The sequence below is a fragment of the Scatophagus argus genome, chromosome 10 (assembly GCF_020382885.2).
Source record: "Scatophagus argus isolate fScaArg1 chromosome 10, fScaArg1.pri, whole genome shotgun sequence".
Lineage (NCBI taxonomy): Eukaryota > Metazoa > Chordata > Actinopteri > Scatophagidae > Scatophagus > Scatophagus argus.
The window spans coordinates 17473023-17494022 of NC_058502.1; the positions used below are offsets into that span (position 1 = coordinate 17473023).

The 21000-nt window shown below is 39.7% G+C and overlaps 1 protein-coding gene across 6 annotated transcripts in view; it reads left to right on the forward strand.

Annotated features, from left to right (window-relative positions):
• The window catches only part of cdh23 (cadherin-related 23), a 155420-nt gene that overhangs the window by 35446 nt on the left and 98974 nt on the right, over positions 1–21000 (forward strand). For all 6 annotated transcript variants that reach the window (XM_046401031.1, XM_046401034.1, XM_046401032.1 and 3 more), the window contains 3 exons: positions 2995–3137; positions 3409–3456; positions 3849–3941. In XM_046401031.1, coding sequence (XP_046256987.1) covers positions 2995–3137; positions 3409–3456; positions 3849–3941 — 284 coding nt within the window. The remainder of the gene's footprint in view (positions 1–2994; positions 3138–3408; positions 3457–3848; positions 3942–21000) is intronic.

Below are 21000 nucleotides of genomic sequence, written 5' to 3' on the forward strand. Positions count from 1 at the left end.
AGATAAGCACTAGAAGGATACCTACAACCCCCCCCCCCCAATCATAATTTATACTAAACTTGTGAGGAATATTTGTGATTACAGAAATGCTCTAACAAAACACAAAACATTGTCCCTCAGTAATTTTCTTTTCTTCTTTCGTCTTTTTCACTATTTATTGCTTCATTGGAATCCCACATCATTCCTGAGGCAACAAAATGTTAACTTTTCTGCAACTTCATATCATTCTTTTGAGGATATTGATTAATTATTGTCATGTATACAACCCCAATCAAAACATCCAATCAGTACACACTGAAGTGAAAAGTTCTGGTCTGGCCTTTCAGAAGCGATTGCGGATTCTACTTCAACTTGATCCAAGTCTGAGCTATCAAAAACATGTTAATGCTGTTGAGGAGTCAAACTCCTCATTCTTTTCTGTCATTGCATATTTTTACACTGTTGCTGCTAACAGCAAAGTCAGTTTTTCCATATCTCCAGCTTTGAGGACAGTAAGTTCTCCTAATTTCTCTCCCAATTTCATCCATTTTGCTTTGCCATGCTATGTTTCACTTATGGCAAGCTTAAAAACTGAAAAATACATAAATGATCGCAGTCTGAAGAGAAAAAGAAGCAAAATCAAATATATAGTGTATCAAACATGTGGCAGATCTCCAGCTCTGCTCACTCTTAATCTGAGCAGCAAATCAAACCTGTATGCTTAATGTGCTGGTCTTAGTTTGCCTTTGTTTTTCAGAAGAAGAAAAAGAGTTAATCTTCCACAAAACTGTGGCTCTCATAGATAGTTTCAAATGATGTTATCATTCATTTGTTATACTTCACTTGAGTGTATGTCTATGCGCATGGTGTGGACAATTTCTCTACAGTTGAGAGGACTGGAAGGAGGGGGGAAAAATCCGTTATTATTGATGACTATGAGGTAAAATGCTTAATTTGCACCGTCTTCAACCAAATTATAACTCATATTGAAAGCAGCTGAATTTGCATAAATCTCATTAGACGCAATGAGAGGGGTTCATAAATCGTTATATTAATTAGTCATTTTTGCCACCCTTTCATAGGAAAATGGGGTGTATTAATAAAACGAGAGGGGTGTGTGATTGTGAAGCCTAATTGGTCGTTGTGTTAAGCATTTTGGTGCACAAGTGACAGACTTGATTTAGTTTGGCTTCACCTCTATTGTCTGACCGGATATTTACAGGGAGGGAGAGGGTGTGGGTGTGTGTGCGCGCGCTCATTGCATATCTGTACAATCTCTCATCCATCCGCTCATATTCAGTACTGTCTTATTTCTGACTTGTTACTGAGTTTTGGGGTTCATTCAGTCAGTTAATGGAATAAGAAAGGATAAGGGTATAAAAGAGATGTGTTGGAACAAATGAAGGTATTTTAGTTGTAAGAGTGTTTTTGTACGTGTAAGTTTTTGAGCCTGCATCCACAGAAGTAAAGTTCAGCACCATGGACAGCATCAAATCCCTCCTGGGACATCTAGCCCTGCCTGATTCTGCAACAGATGGTCAGGGTTTAGAGGTGGATTCGGGTGAATGAAATGAGCTGCATTTCATCTCTACTCAGATGTACCTGTAAATTTGTGTCCATCCCATATTTGAGTTGTGTCTGCCCTGTGTGCATATTAAAAAGCACTTTCTATGACTGAGCATACCCTCCCCTTCAGCCCATTACGATACACCATCAGTGTAGTTTTACCCTGGACACTAATGAGCCCTGTCCCTTCAGGTCATAGGGTCCCTGATGCTGTCCTCCATGCCCCAACATCGGCCTTTCCCTTGTTCTTCATCTTCCCTTCATCTGTCCAAAAATAAAGGAATCGAAAAATTTGCTTTGCTCATTTAGTTGCATTCGTAGGTCATCAAATATCAACACTTTGAATTATGATGCGTGGCAATATGCCACCCATATTTGACAACATGGGAATGAGACTTAACAATGAACTATCTCCTCTCTATTAATACAGTTCAAGTGGTGCTTGTATTGAAACAAAAGCAAAGCATTTTTTTGGCTAGCTTACGCTCACAAATTTGACAGTAGGCTCACATGTGTTTATTCACCTCAAACAGTCAGAATACCTTACTGAACATTGGCTGCAAGCTAGAGAGCAAAAGCGGGCATCAAGTGTGTGTGTGTGTGTGTGTGAGAGAGAGAGAGAGAGAGAGAGAGAGATGTGGTTATTTTCCTCCAGTGTCTTCTTTTTTCCTTGTCCTCCCTATGTTCATGAAGTAAAGTACATTTCCCCTCCAGTCAGCAGTCAACAAGGACAGAGACAGAGTAATGACGGTTGCCGATTACACTGCAGCACAGGTTGAGATTTTGCCGACAGGTTGAGAAACAAGAGTAAAGATAAATTCTTTTATTAATCTCAAAAGTTTTGAAAAGCAAGTCTGAGCTTTGAAGTCCTTATCAGAGTAGAATCTGGTTGTTTATTTCTCCAGGAGCTCCAGCTCTGCTCCCAGTTGTCTCCTCCTCAGCTTCTCTGCTCTCAGCAGCTGAGCAGTGGCTCTGTCCCTCCTCCCCATCTGGTTCTCCCCACTCAACAGTCTGCAAAGCTCCACACACATGCACTCCACTCCATGACACATGCAGTGCTTTTGCTCAAGTTGAATATCTTCAAATTACACAAATACACTTTACACTGACTTCGTGTATAATTGCAACACAAAGATTCACTATTTGGCGTGAACACAATTATTTTCAATGGACATTGCAACCAGTGCAATATCCTTAACATGGAAATGCAGTCTGTTGCACCTAGATTTTTTTTTTGGAGTTGTATGATGTTGTATGTATAATAATATCAGTCTTTCCCAATGAGTCTTTCCTGATCCAACACATCAAACTGTTTTCTATCCATGTTCTGTGTTTAAGTGGGTAATTTTCATGCATTTAAATGACAAAGCTCAATGCTAAATATAAAAGTGATATTCAGGCAATTGTTATCGTTAACATCATAACAACCTTTGGCTCTCTGTCTGGCAGGTTCATCAGTGGCTCAGCTGAAGGCAACTGATCCTGAGGGAGAACCCCTCATCTATGGGGTTTCTGGAGAAGAGGCCATGAGATATTTTTCTGTGAATAAAGATACTGGTGTGGTCTGGCTTCGACAGCAGCTCGATCGTGAGGTATAAACGCACGCTTGCACATTACCAAAGCAAATACATTGTATACAAGAAAAGATACTCGGGACAACTTTGGAAATAGGAAATGGAATGTAAATTATCAAATGATGAAAGAGCAGTGAAAAGTGCAATGCTCTTCAGCAGGGAGGGATGGAAAAGAAAGGCTGGTGAGGTCCAAGTGACATTTCTGTCTTGTTATGCTTCTCTGCATTGCTTTTTTACACTTACATGATAATTCAGCGTTTATGCTGATGTATATCTCTGTCTCCACCAGACCAAGTCAGAGATGCAGGTTGAATTCTACGTGAGTGACATTCAAGAGGTAAGAGACAGATTTGTGCTGTGATCACAGTTATGACACCACCCTTCACATGCTGACACCTGGATAGAGCCTGACCACATGCCACATAGAGACCCTTTCTCTCAATCTGTCTCCCTTTCAGTCTCTCACCTTCATTCTCACCCTTATTTCTCCCTTTCTCACATGTAATCATTTTGACACCTGTCTCACTCAACGCACTTTAGTTGCTGAAACATACTGACGTTCAACCTACTCTTCCCCGCGGGTAATCTATCACACACTCGTCCTGTTTTCTTTCACTCTGAGTCTTGGCTTGGTGTGGCTAATACACATTTTCAGTGAGAACAGTTTTCTGACAAGTAACGTGTGGAGGAGGCTTTGGAACAGTTTTACCAAGGTATTTCCTCCCTCAGGTGGTCAAAGACACAGTAAACATCCAGATTGGAGACGTGAACGATAATGCACCAATCTTCCATGGGCAGCCTTACACCGTCCATATCCCAGAGGTAAGTCTGACACAAAGTCATTTAACTTATTCCATTCAAGGTAGTGGTAAAATAAAATATGCATCTTTTGATGCATATTTTTAAACAAGATTTTATTAAACAAGATTTAAATAAAATGCAGATTTAGTTTAAAAAAGTAGTTTTAAAAAAAGTACATGTAGGACTATCTGATATATTGTTTTATGAACATCAAAACAATGATGCCAGCAGAAAAGCATCCAAAGAACAATTTCCTCACAAATATCTACTCCAGAGTGCTTTTGCCAGCAAAGTTTTCCTTCTGTAATTTAAGAAAAGGCAAGAAACAAATGAAAGTCACCTCAATTCTGTGACTATTGTAACGGTAGTAACTCCATCCAGCTTATAGTGATCATCAACTATTCATAGTGCTTTTCAGTCTCTGCTGTCCTGGAAATAGCCATGTTTTTGCTGCAGCTGTGATCTTCCCAAGATTTGAGGAGTTGTCCTCTCGCTCATGTTTAGAGAGTGTGCGCGGCCTCCTTTATAGGGAAGAAAAACACTCACTGCAGCGGAGACCTCAATCTCTTTTCTCCTCTCTCCGTTTCTCTCACTTCTCTGTCCTCTCTGAATCTGCTACCTCCCTTCTCATTCTCACTTCTTTCCATCTTTCTCTCTCCTCTTTGCCCTCTCCCTCATCTAATCCTTGATAGAAGTAATTGCCAGACTGGAGTGGAGGACTTCAAACAGGGACTGAAATCCACACACGCAAACACACACGCATTCACATATCTTGTTGTGTTGATATTGAGCACATACCCCTTTCTGAGTCTTCACCAAATCTTCAAAGCCACTGGCTTTTTCTCTCCCCAATCCATAAAGTCAGGCAAATAAATGGAAGAAAGAAGGACTGTTTAGACGAGGCTGTTCAGGCCACCCACCAGGGAAGGTTCTCTCAGGCCAATGCAACCACTGCTCAGTTGTGTGGGACTCACTTATAGTCCACATAGACTTTCCAAGCTCTGCAAACAATAGACTTCAGTTCAGCCTCAGGAAAGCCATTAAACAGAGCTATGTTTGACCCTCAGTCACTCACATATTGTTTGTTCCTTTGCATCACTCAGTGAATTACTGCTTATGTCAGTTTTGCCCTCCTAGTTCTTACAAAATTTAAGCTCATTTATTTGAGGCCGTGGGATGTAGTAATAAATCAAGTTCCTTAAAACACTGGACACAGCAATGAGTCTAATTCCCTGATATTCCTTTACATCATGTAACAATGAGACGTAACTTAGTCCAGATAAAATATGCTAACTTTGTGTGTGTGAGCTCAGTGCGAGACAAATGCAGGGAACGTGTTTTATCACAAACCTTGATAAACGAATAATAATAAATAGAAAATAATAAATGGTGTGCTTTGCTTGATAAATGAAACACAGCAAATTCATTTATATTTTTATGACTGTGTTGCAGTAAAAATGCGGTCTACAGTCCAATCTCGATACAGAGAGCTCTTTATTAAAGCATTCCACCTCTTCCACTTGGAAGTGGGAGGTTTGGAAACTGTGTTCATTTAGCTTGCTCCTCACTGCACCCTCTGCCCCTTTTCTCCACCTTATTTTGTGGAGTGTGATCAGAACAACTAAATGCTGAACTTTCGAACACTGAGAAAATGATGAGAAATTGTGACCAATTTGAAGCTTTACAGAGCAGCAGAAGTAAAAGAAAAGTCATGACAGAAAGAGAAAAGATTTATATGATGATATTGAACATAAGCAAAGCGACACAGAATACCGAACAGACTGACAGTTGCCAAATGAAACAGAAGAACAGTTAGGGTGGAGGTATATTGAGGTTCGTCTGACGCAGCTCAGTGGTGAGCAGATGAAGCAATGTGAGTGGCAAGGTGAGCAATGCAGTAGGGAGAGCAGGGGAGAGTGTGTGTAAATGTCGTTTTAATTTGTAGAGCCATAAAGAGGGTGAAAGGGAGCAGGTGGGCTGCTAGCATTCCCTCTGTCAGTGCTAATGAGCTGGCCAGATTTACTGCATCCACACACTCAGGCAGCCAGCAGCAGAGAGTGGATACAAGGAGCGACGACTATCACCTGAAATAATGTTTTGATAGAAAAGCAGATGGGCCACAACCCAAATCCATTATTGAATGAGATGATGGAGTGAGCCCACAACATACTGAGAAGTGTTTTTCACATTCCCGAGGCACGACAGGTAGTCCTCTATATAGCAAGCCCTCAATTGACAAGCTCGAAGTGTTTTGCCCAGTGTGGATCTGTGGACTACAGGGTTGCTGGCTGGGCAACTCTGGGACCATTCATGTCAAGCTTCCTCAGAAACACTCACTCATACACCTCCATCCAGCTGCCTGACCCTCACACTCCCCCACTGGGAATCGGTCTCTTTGTCAGTGCCACTGTGATAATATCAAATACCAACACTAACAACTTCTCTCGCAGTGCCCAGTGTGTGCCATCTCCTACGGTTCAGTTTTCTCTTGTCCTTTTAGTCACTTGTGCTATCCTGCTTCTCTTTTCTGCCTTTACATGCTTGTTTTGCAAATGCTGGTCTGTCTTTCACACATGAACTTACACAAATTATTCAGTCATACACATTCAGCTCACATGTAATTATTTGTAGTTCTTAGTTTGACCTTAGCAAGAGCTAACTTTGTAAAGCTTTTTTGGTTGACTCCATCCACTTACAAGATTTCAGAATTAAAATAAAATTTCTTTTTCATCCTCTTGCCAGTACTCACATTCATCCCTATCTGCAGCAGATGCACACTGCCGTGGAATCCTGCCTTCGATAACGCGGTCATGATGCACACAAGATTGTATAGCCGACTTCAGACGAGTGCAGTAATGCGGCACATAGATGGATTAAATGTATTGGCAAACAGACAGACAAGCAAGAGGCTCCAAGTGATAGATATCCAAACTTTATCTGTTTACTGTCTCTCAGGTATGTCAGGCAGGTGAGCAAATCCCTCCTCAGCCTCTATTTTCTATCAGCCATATCTCAATGTCCCTCTCTAACCTACAGTAAGCTCTGATGAACTACAGCTGATGTTATAGAACCCAGCTGCCCAAGGTGGAAACCCTGCAAGTGAAAGTCAGACATCTGAAGAAGGAAAAGCACTTTGTGTTTCTGTGTTTGGTTTGTTTTTAAGACAATTCCTCAATTAGAAGTATAATTCACATCAGAAATGTGAGTCTATTTAAGCCTAAAACTTATTATGTGTACTTATATACACATTTTCACTTATTATTAAATATTATTTATTATTAAATAACAAATGTTCAATGCTGTCTTTTTTTGCTGCCACATACTGCCCTATACAAAAGTCTAGCCTCCGCTTTTCTATATTTTTGATCAACTGGATAATTGTGTGTTGGTGAAGGAGCTGCGCAAAGACAGTGTCACAGCAATGGTGTAGAAGAGAGGAATTCAAACCAGCATTATTTTAGCCCGGGACTTTTGGCTTCTACTTCCTCCAAACAATTTTGAGTTGAATAACATGACAGCATTTCACGCATGAAAAACACACAAATGCACACACAAATATGCACTCATATTTTAGATAATATTGGCAGAGGGTGTTTGAGAGCTCCTATTATGCCTGTGAATGAGCTGTTTAGTGCTTGATGTGGGCTCTGGCAGCAAAACAGAGGCACCTGTTATTTGATGTGCCCTCTGTCGCTGTCAGGCAGAACATAGATGAATCTGTTATGCTCCTTTCTTTTTGCCTTTGTTCACTTCTGAAAGCTGAAATTCAATCCCTAATCTTTTATCACCCTCTGTCCCTGTGCCTCAGCAGGTTACAGCCTCCAAAGGTAATTTGTTTACCAGACATAATTCAGCTCTAAAGCAGCAACTACAGTATATGGATGACTGACGTCTTTGCAGTTGCAAGGATTTCTGGGCACTTAAAAGAAACAAGCCTTATTTGTCATGGAATACATTCATTTTGAAAATACAGTCATTAAACATTTGTGAGTTAACTTCTACAGAGTCATCTTGTACATAAGATGGACAATAGCCAACAAACACAAGGTTTATTTATGAAGCACAACACACACAAAAACACACAAGCTGCCTCACAGAAGTTGGATTTAGCCTATAATGATTTCGGTATCATCGCTCCTGGTCTCTCCTGTAGTGTAATTGAATCTATTGGTTACTGAGCTGAGTGGTGGCTGGCTGACAGGCACAGGCCTCAAAGAGAATTCTGCCTGACACTAAGACCCTGAGCCCTGTAGGGAGGGATGGAGGGATTTAGGGAGAAAGAGAGAAAAAATGGATAAAGTGAGAAGGTTAAATGGGAAGTAGTCAATATTTTACTCACCTCAGGCTCCATTTATAACTTTCTCCTACATAGAATTGGTGCAGAGGCAAAAGTTATAGCTTCTCAAAAAAGTGTCCTTACTATGCTGCTTCTCTGCATCATATCTGTTATGTTGAATAATGAAAACGTGGGTACAGTTAAAAAGAAAGCGTTTTGAGAAGTGATGAAACAGTAAACTGCTGGTAGTTCTGCTGAATATAGTTATGTTTTGGTTGTTTTTTTTTTTTTTTCTTTTAAGATCTTTCTCCATCTGCTCACATGTTTATGTGTTACAGCACTGATTAGACCATAGCACATAATCATCCTCTACAAACTAATGTAACTCCTACAGTAACTCCTTAGTTTCTTGTACAACGCCAATGCAGTACATATGGCTGGGTTATCTACAGGCCCAGGATGTTTTACCAGCTGTTTCCTACAGTAAGACTGCCCTAATTTCAGGCATGGGGTTGGGATTTTTGTGGGGTTTCTTTTGTGTGTGTGAGTGTGTGTGTGTGTGTGTGGAGGGGTGGGTAATTTTCCATCTGTAGATATTCACTCCTGTGTTCATGTATGGATAGCGCTTTCTTAAAGGAGTGAGTGCAATCATTCAGTTCCATGAATGATGATTCATTTGTAGACATCAGTAAGCCTTTCAGGGCAAATGGCCCCTTAAGTGAGTTGTCAGAGCGGATATCGTGCCTGTACAACAATTTTTCCGCACATCCTTTCCAGTCCAGGGGTTAACGCAACAAATACTGCCTGGGCATCACATACGCTGCCACTCGTGAAGGTAAATCACCTCCTCTTACTCTCTTTATCTTTCTGTCATTTACTTTATCCCGCTGAGCATGAAGAGCACCTTGATTTGCGTGCTATGCAGCGATGGGCAGAGATTAGCCTGTCAAAAAAAAAAAAAAAAAAAAGGGGGAAAGCTCGTGTTTGTGAGTGGCCATCGAAAAGTGCATTTCTGAGAGACGGAGAGAAAGAGAGAGACAGAAGTAAGGGAAGTAAGGTGGGAACACGCGAAGGAAAGACTGAGTGAGCGGGGCAAGATTGAAGGGGGAGAAAGAACGGCTTGCACTCCCAAAAGCCATTAAAGTTTGATTCACCTACTCCTCACTCTTTGAATAAATCAACCTGTCGTTCCCTTTCTCCCTTTCTTTCAAGTGTGTGGGTCCCACCACTCGATCCCCAACCTCACCCTGCCTTTGGCGCTCTCCTTCCCTCGAACTCGCACAATTGTGAATTCACACAAGGCTTTGCTAACATGGAGGACAGTTATGCATCTTGTCATTCCATATTTTGTAGGTGTTTGTATGTTTGTTTAAATTTGTGTGGAAGTGAGAACGAAACAGTGCTAGCTCTCATGGCTTGCTACTGTGTGTGTGATACCATGGTATACAAGTCGTGCTTTCAGCCTCACCAGGGTTTCATTTGGTATTATGCAAATTCTTCCACAATTCTTTCCCTCCATCTTCTGTGTCTCAATATGCACCTCCCTCCACCCCCCCCCCCCCCCCCCCCCCCCACCCAACCCCCACCCACTGTTTCTCCAACCGTGGCTAGATTTTCCTTAATAGAGCTTTATAGCCTTTCCAATTTGCTCAAATCTGTTTTGGCTGTCAGTTCCACAATTGAGGTGGTTGGGAGAGAAGCATTAAAGAAAAATGATGCGTTATAAAGTGTACAGAAGAAAGGTGAAGAGGAAAATAGTTACTGCCTACAGTTTCCTCTTTTTCTTGCCCGCATTTCTCTGTCTAGTATAAAAGTAAATACACTATTAGGACTGATTTTGTTTTAAGCATATATGAGCCATACTTATACAGAAACTTGCTGTGGAGAAAATTGAATTAACTTGACTCACTCCTTGTGCTCATGTCTATAGATATCATGACTGACTTGGACTCATTGAGTAGTTGAAAGCAATGGTAAAAACTGAAGTTTTTGCCACTACTTTTACTGTTCAGTTTACACCTCAGATTCCAGGTTTTACAGAGCTGTGTGTTACAGCAGGCACACATGACAAGCACAACAAACACCTCTCAAACTAATTAATGTGACAAACAGATGTTTAAGCTCCAGCCGCAGCCCATCTTTGTCAAATCACGGCTGCATTTTCAGGTTGTCATTTTAGTCAGACTGATGTTGTCTAGCAGAGTCTTGTTTGGCACTTGCACTTATAGAACAAACCAGCCTTCTTGCCCCTCTCGATGAGAGGTCTGAGGATGGCTGGACTGATTGGTCTAACTCAATGTTTCACAGGTAGACATCACATAACTACTGGCTGCTTTTCTGGCACTTTTCTCTCATACCACCTCAAGCCTATGCACACACACACACACACACACACACACACACACACACAGGGGTTCCTTTGGACACTTTGTGGACTTTTCCTCTAGTCTTTTCCTCAGTGTACAGAAGAATCTCCTTTTATTGTCTTTGTTTTCCTGGAAGAAGATGTACAAATTACAAATTCTCGATATATTTCTTGTTTTTTGTCAGTATAATGACATTTGATGATTTGTGAATTGTTTTTAGATAATAATAACACTGCAATACGATGCGTTTTTACAAAGTTGTTTCACAGCAGTTTTTACATTTTACATTTCAATTTTCAGAATGAATTTGAGTTTTATGCTTACAGTAAAAAACCCATGAGGCTAAGCCTGTTTCAGACTGAATGTGTGTAATGAATGTTCTCAACCATGAATGAGCATGAACATATGAGTCTGAAAGTAAATAAACGGATAAGAGAAAAAGAGTTGTTCAAGTGAATGCTGTGAAGAAAATAAGTAGAAATAACTATAAAATATTGTACACAACAGTCAAGTATCACTGAGTAGCCCTTTGTTTTGAAGGTCCCACATTAGCAATGAAAGCAATTTCATTGCATTCTTGATGGAAAAGAGAAAGTTGAAAGTTATTTTATCCATTAGCTTAGGTTTAATGAGGAAAATGGAATGATGTACAAAGGTGTTGTAGCCTCTCCTTTCATCGGAACGGAACATAAAAAAAGCAGGTATTGTACAGCTCTGGAGATTTTCTGATAGGAACAGGACGGGGTAAATTTGGTTGACATTTGTGTGTTTAAAAGTTACAAGTGACAGTGCCACATAGACTTATGTGTTCAGACAATAAATATATACGCTTGTGACTGGACAATTCACTGTGCACTTATGTCACTCACAGTTCTTCTGGTGCTTGGTAGTAGGAGCTATGAAAGGGTTCCTCTGGTCCAAAAAGCATAAAGTTTGTAATCGTGTGCTGAACTGCAGAGGTTTGCGAGGTTTCTAAATGTGTTCTATTAGCAAGTCTTTGGGCTTAAAGCTAGTAAGAGATGGAGAGTAAGAGATTCTTTGGTTGTCTATTTTCTTAGACATGTATCAGAAACAATCAAAAATGTCAATATTTCTTCCACATTTTTTCTCGTAAGTCTGCGTTTCGTTTTTGTTGAAGACTGATACCAGCAGATGTCCACAAGGTCAGTTATTATTCAAGTGAAACTCTTTTCGTTCTCAACCATCTTCCACTTCACCTGCTCCTTGACTCCCCCTTCGTTGTGTCCCCACCATAAGTGCTTTGATATATAATTGAGTTGTGCGCTCAACTGCTCCTCTCCCCTTTCTTTCACACTTTCCTTTATGCCCCTACCTCCCTCTAAGGACAAGGGCTTATAGAAAAGGTGAAAGGGAAGAGGAGAGAAAAAGAAGGAAGCAAGAGAGGAAAGACATTGCTTATAAGATTTTGTCATGGGGGGAAGCTATTGGCTTGTAACACACTTACTTTTTGAGAAAGGTGTGACGCAGCTTAGAGCCAGTACTAATACAAACCTTAGGCAAAATTTCATGGTTTGCTACAAATAAATCAATAAAATGCTCTTACAAAATGTTGCATGGAAAAGGGGATTAAGACAGTTGAAGACAGTCAATCCTCAACACTCCTTTTGTTGAGAGATTCATAACTGGTGTCATGTCTCATCAACAAGATGTAAGTTAATTTGACAACGCCATATTCCACTAATTAAGATAAAGGGGGAGATGAAAGAGGAGTGAAATGATGGAAATAACAGGCTGGGATATTGGCGTTGTTGTAGAAAGTACCAACTGCCATGTAATGATCACTTCACACAGGGGATGATTATACACTTTGCCATTCTGTGTTCAAGTCATTAGTGCTGCCACTGTTTCTCAGAGATCTATCATCATGCAATATGCAGCCAGCCAAAGTTGCGCATACATTTTGAAAGTGATAGTACAAGAGTTTCTCTGTTGTTCATGTCTGTCTTCTTCTTACATACAGTGCTTTTTTTTTTTTTTTTTTTGCTTGCTTGTCTCTCTGTCCACACTCTTCTGTTCTGCAGAGCTACATGAAGTGATTGCAAACGGACTTGGGTGGTGCTGCATTTTCTCTGTTACAGTCTTTTCAGCTCGGTTTGTGTTTCTATATGTGACTTTGACATTTAGCTCATTTCACTGTCTCTCAGATTCCTCAAATTCCAAACTAATGTCAATACTTTGGACCTAATTGTAAAGCTGAAACTAACGAGAAGCTGCTCCTGCATTAGTGCCTGATTTGCTTTTGACACAAATGAAAAATTTTATTCCCTTCTATTTAATCAAATTCAGAACAGTACAGGGTGGGCAAATGTGTTAAACAAATCTGTTTCACTGACATTGCAAATTGTTTTCTGTATTGCTAAAGTACCATAGTATTTCAGTTGAAGTAATACTAAGTAATGCTGTAAGGTAATACTTCCTCAGGAGTGCATTCAAACATTTTAGGCAATTTATTGTGTGGGGATTACCTTTTTTTTTTAAATTACTCATATTATCTACCAAGCACATCTGTCTGCATATCACTTTAAAAAACCTTCTGATACATAGCTCACTGTTCTGTGTTATTTTCCCCCATCAAATCCTTTTGTCATGTTAGAGTTACAGAAACAAAGGCATTTTGATACTTTGGCTGTGTGGTCCCTGCTGAAAGTCTGATATAGTAGTATTTATTTTTCAATTTAATCTTAGCCGTATTTCGGATACAATCATTCTGTTTGTCTTTAGTCAAGTTGTAGTCGATTAAAGGTCTTAGTCAAAGAAACTGTAACTATTTTTGTCTTAGGGCATTTTCGTCTTAGGAATAAGATTATATTGAACATTTCAGTGAGACTTGTCTTGCCAAAAGCAATAATTCATTCTTTCTGCGTGGTCAAACTTGTTTGTATGTTGCAAGTGAAATGTGGACTTAATGCAGAATATACAGGCGTATGACAGCAGGCACCTTCTTTGGTATGTTTTTGTAAGCGATTAGGTTTTACAACATATTCACATTCACTTTAATATTAGTTCATTTCATCATCATTTGATTGTAATAAACACAGCATTTGTATGTCACAAAAACATGCAAAAATCAGTTCTTAGATGCCTGCCGTACTAGACTAGCAGTCTTGCAGAAACATCAGTGTTTCCCATACAGTACATACTTGCTCCCAGCACTTGGATTTACTGACATACACTCCCTCTCACACTCTCTCCTTCTCTCTCTCTCTCTCTCTCTCGAATACACACACACGACCTCTCTAGGCATTGTGCATTTTCTTATTGATTTATGAAACTTTATTCTGAACAGTATTGCATGTTGTTATAGTCATGGTTTGTATTTAATGATGTTGGGGTGATCTCGTCAGAGGGTTGTCTTTGTTATGGAAAAACATATTTACTCAGAATTTACATTAATGAAATTAACACTAGTAAGAATGAGTTTAACCACATGCACACACATACACACATGTACACACTGTTTGGGAGCTACTGCTGGAATTCATGTAACACTTAAGTAGAGCAATATAACAGAAATTATAAGCTCCTGGGGTCATTGTGCAGGACAAAGGCAGACTGGATATATGTACCAAGATGTGCCTGCAATTTCTTGAATTTCGTAAATTATACATTGAATTGCACGTGTGTGTGTGTGTGTGTGTGTGTGTGTGTGTGTGTGTGTGTCTATGTGTGTGTAGAGACACCTGAGATATTAAGACTCATGAAAGTAGAGCCCAGTCTGCCCTCATGGTACCCCATGCCCGAGGCTACAGTTGAAAAGAGATGTTGATATAGAGTACAGTGTACCTATAGGACCAGACTACAGAGCGGGGTACAGAGTGCACAATGAAATGAAAACACACAAAAGACTTTAAAACAAGCAAAAGCACAAATACAAGAAGAGAAAGGCAGCAGGAGAAAGAGAACAGGGTATCTACTGAAAAACAACAGAGTGCATTGAATGTGATGTTGCAGAGTTGAAATGGGCTCAACAGCAACCTGGGCAGCATAGATTGTTCCAGGAAGTGCTGTGTAACTGCAGTTCCTCTTAGTCATCTCACATCACACACGTTTGGCACTTTTACAGAAAGATGTGCCATTGTTAACACAGTAAAGTCAAGTCATGTTTGTTTAGATATTGTGTTAGTAAAAGACCATGGAGCACCAACCAGGAAAACTCAGATGTAATGGAAATAGCACACTGCTTAAACAAGAGCTTGCCAGTCACAGAGCTAGTGCACACTCAACAACAATCAGTTCTATGATTCCCCAGTATATTTAACGTGCATATCTCCTAACTCTGCAGTGAAAAGTAGCCTAAGTAACTCCAGATCACAAAACCACTGCCCACACTTCAGCAATTCAAACTAATCTGATGTTGAGCCAGGGCTATTGGTTGGATTGAAAATATGGACATCCTCTTTCTGTGCCAAAGGTAAAGAAAAAAAGGGACTGATAAATGGCTACCAAAAATAGCAACAATAATGGATGAGATCAATCAGCCAATATAGGCTGTTGGAAGTTGACTTAAATTGTAAAAAAATGGGAGAGAGTAGAGTAAAAAGAGGAAACCCATAGAGACATGGCAAAAGGCAAAGTTAGTGTCAAACCTTCTTGCTGTGATCCAAAACAATATAATTCATGAGCACCAAAACTGTAATTAGATGTGTTAAAAGAGGTTTCAGGGTTTTCATCAATTGTGCACAAACTGAAAGGTACTTTAGAAGATGACAAAAAGGAGCAATATGGTCTCTTCTGGGCTCTGAGAAGTCTGGGTCCTGCATTCTGGTCAAGCTGTTCTGAACACTACAGTAGTCGAGGGTGTAAGAAAAGCCTGCACCAGTGAGTGTCCATGTCAAAAGACAAAAAAGCCTTGATATCAGAAATAATCATAATCAAATCTGATGAAATCTGTTTGTCAAACCTCAAAGTACAACCAGAAGTCACATTTTGAACATGTTTTAGCAAAGATTAGCTGCTTCAGCTACACTGACTTGTTTCAAGCGAAATGTCATCCTCTCACAGGTTAATAAACATATAATTAATGCTCCATTCAAGTTCTGGCATCAAACACACACTGCCCTTTAGGAAGTACCTTTTTAGTTGTGCTGATTTTCTTGTGTGATGCTCAGACTCTACATTCTGTGTTTTATCTAAATCTCTTTGTCCTACTTCACTTCATCGCTCCCCTCTATGTTAGGTCTGGGTAATTGCCCGAACAATGTTTCCCTCACTCCCAGTGAATTTAAATCAGACCACTTGTTCTGGGGAGTGGCTGTCTAACATAATCCAGCTCCTATTAAAAGCCTCTCCACCACTAGGTGAAGTTACCCCTCAGGATTGAATTATGGACATTATGTAATGTGTTCCAGCTGTGTACCTTTACAGGTGACAGCCCTCAGTGTGAATAGTAACAGATTCTGAACATGGAGCAACGAGAGCATGCAGCTCCTGGTTAATTGAGAAATGTACAGCATAAGTTTAGATTACATAGTGCCTATTAAGCTACACTGGTCTATGGATGTTGCAGCTTTAAGTCACTAATAACCCCCGTATGCACACACAGAAACAAAAATACAAGCTGACAAAAATTACAAATGCACGCATCAATTCAACTGGTCCCAGATTCCCTTATGTCTTTAAAGGAAAGTGTGGACAGATTAAAGTCATAGTTTTATGAGGAACTGCGGAAGAAAATGACAAAATAAATAAATAAAGCAATAGTGTCTTGCCCCTCTAGGCACAGCCGTTTATATGATAATCAGCTCTGCTCTAATTTGCATTTAATTCTATTTTAAAAAATGACTTCTTAAAAAAGAGAAGAAAAGAGAAGAACAGGAAAATTATGTATGAGAACAAGATATTCTGTATGGAGAAAAGCAAACAGGCTTTGTTATCATTTACCTTTCACTGTCTTTCATTAGGTACTTAATTTTCTTTGGTTTGTGGCAATGTGATGTTTTCAAGAGGATTGCCTAGTGTCATGAACAGTGTCTGTGTGTCTGTGTGTGTATATATATATATATATCAAAATGATTAAATAGGTAGATTGCCAATTCTCACCAAAACAACATCTGTGTTACTTTCCTTTTCTTTTTTTTTTTTTTTTTTACTATATTCAGTTGAGTACGTGCCAAAAAGCATTAGCAAATGGTCACATTTTGTTTTATTTTTTGCAGAGCATCTTAACTTTTTGGGTTTTATGAATGCCTTACCCTGACCAATCTTCATGACACCAAACCATAACCTCAACTAACCCAAATGGGATAAACTTCAAGCTAAGTTGCAGTTTGACACTCACCTGAAGCTGCGTATCATCACAACCAATGAGCTTGTGGTGGACTACAAAGCTTCAAGTTTGTTGCATAGAAGCTACAAATTGTCTTTAACCAGCAGCACAGAAGATCTGTACAGTCAGTACACCCAAGATTTGCGTCAGCAGTACAGGATCCAACCAAATGTGACATATGGTCGCAATCTCCCTTTCTGTTCCTAAGTTATGGTGTTGAGTAATGGACAGAAAATATTTTGATCTAACAGGGTAATTGTCCTTTGAACTTTTGAGTGTAAAATGTCATCATTTTATTATTTTATTTTATGAGACATTAGTGTGAAATTTTGTCATAGTAAATTCCCTCCAGGCGTTCCTAACATACTGCATACGGACGGACGATCAAAAACATAACGTCTCTGGAAATTTCTGTCGTCTGAGCATAGGCATAGTAATTGTTCACACTTGCATGTTTATTTTTCACTTGCATATGTGTCACTTGCTCAGAAATCATTGCATTGTAGAGCCCTGACTAGGTTGCATTCCTAAACTATCCGAGTAACTGCAGATGCCACCCATAAATAAAGGCTGAAAATAAATTGTTTGCTTTCCCTCTTAGTATTTGTTGTTGCGATGGATAACTTTCCACAACAGGTAAAAAGAAGGTGCAGCACTTATCCATGTGGCCTGCCCTTGTACCCATCCCCTGGGATCAACCCATCTGCCTCTCTGTCTCTCTCTTGCCCCGTGGATCCCTGCAGCATGCCGGACCTGATTACCTTTACATTTAAACAAACATTCGCTGCTCTTTGGAAGCAGTCAGCCATGAAATCTGACAGAGAGGTTGGGGTTAGGCAGTTGGGGGAGAAGAGTGATCTGGAGATAAAGGTGTTATTCGTTTTTTTTTCTCTACTGATAAAACGTCCTGTCCATTCACACAAACACACACATCCTTGCACTTGTCCTTGTGAGGGCTGGCCATTGGCTACATTGATTCCCTATCTTCTAACCCTTTACTTTAACCGTCGCTGCCTCAAATTTTTCCCTATTTTACCTAAGTATTAACTCAAGCTCCAAGTGTTTAGGCAATGAAAAAAAGTGTGTCTGCTCTTAACAAAAAGACCTAAGGGAGCTTAAAGTGAAAATACAAGAACACATCACATAATAAATACATGCATTCACACACACACACACACACGCACGCACACAAATTTATAGGCTGTCCTTGCCTTTCAAAAGTGGCTCCTCTCACTGTCTGTTGGTGTGGAATCATTTTGTTCGGCTGAGTGCTTCTCCTGAAAATCGGCCATCACTCAGCCAGGCCACAGAGTGGACAGAGAGGAAAGCAGTGCAAGAGCAAGATGGAATACAAGGAGGTTATAATGTGAGACATTTTTCACCATTGGTTTTTCTTTACAGTACACAAAGACTTGCTCCATATTGTGTGTTGTATTATGTGTTCCTGACCAGTTTAACAGAAATTCATTGGGTACAAGAGTTCAAGTGAATTGTCAGGGAAAGGTTAACTGCTGTTAGAAAAGGGAGGAAGAAAATGAATGGTCACCATGTAAGGGAAGTGCATACAAACGATATTGCCAATCCAGTCAGTGAAGTAATTGATTTTCTGACAAGACCAATCATAACTCAATAAAAGGAGCTACAGTTTGTAGAATAAAACACACAGACATACGCACATTAGATTGGAAATACGGGCATTTCTAACCTACTCTCTTATTGTCATTTGTAGGGGCTTTTCTATTGGTCTACTCTAACAGCAAGCGTAACTCTTTTGCTTCATTTAAGATTAGCTCCTCTCATTTCACTGCCATCACCACAGGAATCCTCACTTGGGAAGAAAGAGGAAAGTAAAATCGGGTTCTGGAGAACAATTTGGCTTTTATTGACTGATGATCCTCATGCAACACCACTGAATTTGAATTTGGGACAGAGACACAGAAATGCAATAGCAACCGAGGAATTCTGGGGTAGAATCACAGTAAAAGAGAATTCTTTCTCAGCTAGTGGTGTCAAGAAATATCATGTGACTATTGTATTTCCCAGGTATTTAGACTAAGTTAGACCAAGTTTGAATTATGTAATTATAATTATATGCATATAATTCCACTGTTGTTCTTGTATGTACCAAAGCTGTTAATCACAGGACAGTATGGATAAACAGAAGATGCTTGTGTAGATCAGCATATTGCCATCATGTGTTAAATGTAAACATCAACTGTGCTGCAAACTTGTCATGAAGCTTGACATTAATACTTTGCTATTCATTTTAGGCAACTTTGCTAGAAATTTTTGATGGTGATTGCTCTGACACAACTGTTCTTACAAATGGCAATGGTTTCATTACCACAGCTGGATTTTGCATAGTGTCCCTCCTTTTCCCTTAATATAGTCTATCCTCTGTTCATCTCAGATTGTCCTGTATTTTGAGGGTATGCTTCATAAGGTTAGTTGAGAATGTGTGTAGAGGGAGCAAATAAATATGGGGATTTTCCACTTACAGTTCCCCTGCAACTTGCAAGTTCTATCATCTGTTATTACTTGGCTTTAAGTTTCAATTAATTGACCTCAATTTGTAATATACAGATACAATCTTGCACAACCATTTTTACTACCTGCTCATTAGAATTTTTATTTTGTGCAAGTTTTACTTCCACCTTAACTGAATGACTCATACTTAGTCATATATGGACAACTGGCTTATCATTGCAGATTCAATGAGGCATGGTTACACAGCTGTCATCCCTCAGTTTCAGAGCAAAGCTCCCCAACAGAAATCTCTCCTCCAAGAATGCATCATTCTGGGAATTGGAGTAAAACCACTGATAGGCACACCTATCAGCAGACTGCATGTTGTCACTCTGGCAGTCTGTCTCTTCGCTCAAACTGAGCTCAAGATAGCACTCAACACTGCAATGATGGCATCAGCCACTTGGGCTTTGCCACTGGGGCTACTAAGATTAAAGGTCTTTATGAGGTGGGTCTCATACCTCCACCTGAGCTCCCAGCACAGTGTCCATTGCGATAGCTCAGATACAACAGGACTGCTGCTTGGTGCCACTGGGAAAGCATAGGCTTTAAAGGAACCCCTGTCACAACTGTTGGCATGAGAGGAATTGCAATGATGGATATTATTTTATGGGTAGGGTTGTCTCATTGGTTTGTGGATGTTATTGCAGTGACATAAGATTGAAAGTTCTCCTTGGGCCTGAGGGCTCATTTTACCAGAGATATGGCTGCATTAAGGAACCGATTCCCTGAGGTGTCTTTGCAAGAAATATTGTATGTTAAGGCATAAGCTGAGCTTCTGCCCATATTATACAGCACACTGGTTCAACTGTCTAGATGTTAGTGAGATTGTGAGGCTACACAGTTCTGAGGGTGAGGTCTTTGTGATTCTTATCCTTTTGCCCCCTGGTAATATGCACATGCTTCACACACAGTATGCATACACAAATTCGCCATATACTCTATGGATGTTTTTTCAAGAATTCAAACTGCATAAAAGCCTGTGTATGGTTTAACTTTCTTTAAAATGGAGTGTAAATCATTTTGTTGAATTTTTCCCATTTACTGTTGGAGGCTTTCAAATGAAGGACACTTAGTCTTGTTTCAATACCAGTGAATTATTAATAAGCTAATTTCAAATGTGAAATATGGCTTTGTGTGTCACCTCTATGATTAATTTAAGAGTTCTTGTGATTCACCTGCTTCAGCATCTCTGCCAAAGCTGCACACTGTGAAATTATTACCAACAGTTGATACATTTTATGTATAAATACTATAGAATGATAGATTCAGATGACCCTTGGGTATGTTTGTGGTTCAAGTCATTTGGACTTCTAGCATTATATTTATGATGAATGTTTTTTTCTTTTGAAAGAAACAAGCAAGTGATGGCTTAAACCTTTGGCTTGTAGCAGCACCAGCACTTCAAGAAGGGATAAAACTCGTGACGCCTTTGACTTTCACAGCATTATGGTTATTTTTAATTATGTTTATCATGGAGTTTATTTTGACCAAAGGGCATGTTATCTTCATCATACAGAGGAGGTGCTTTGACTGACCAGAGGGACACTTGAACTGATCAGAGCACCCTTTGAAGGGTTCTTACTTTGTGGAAAAAAATTAAGTACTGAAAGTAACTCATTTGGG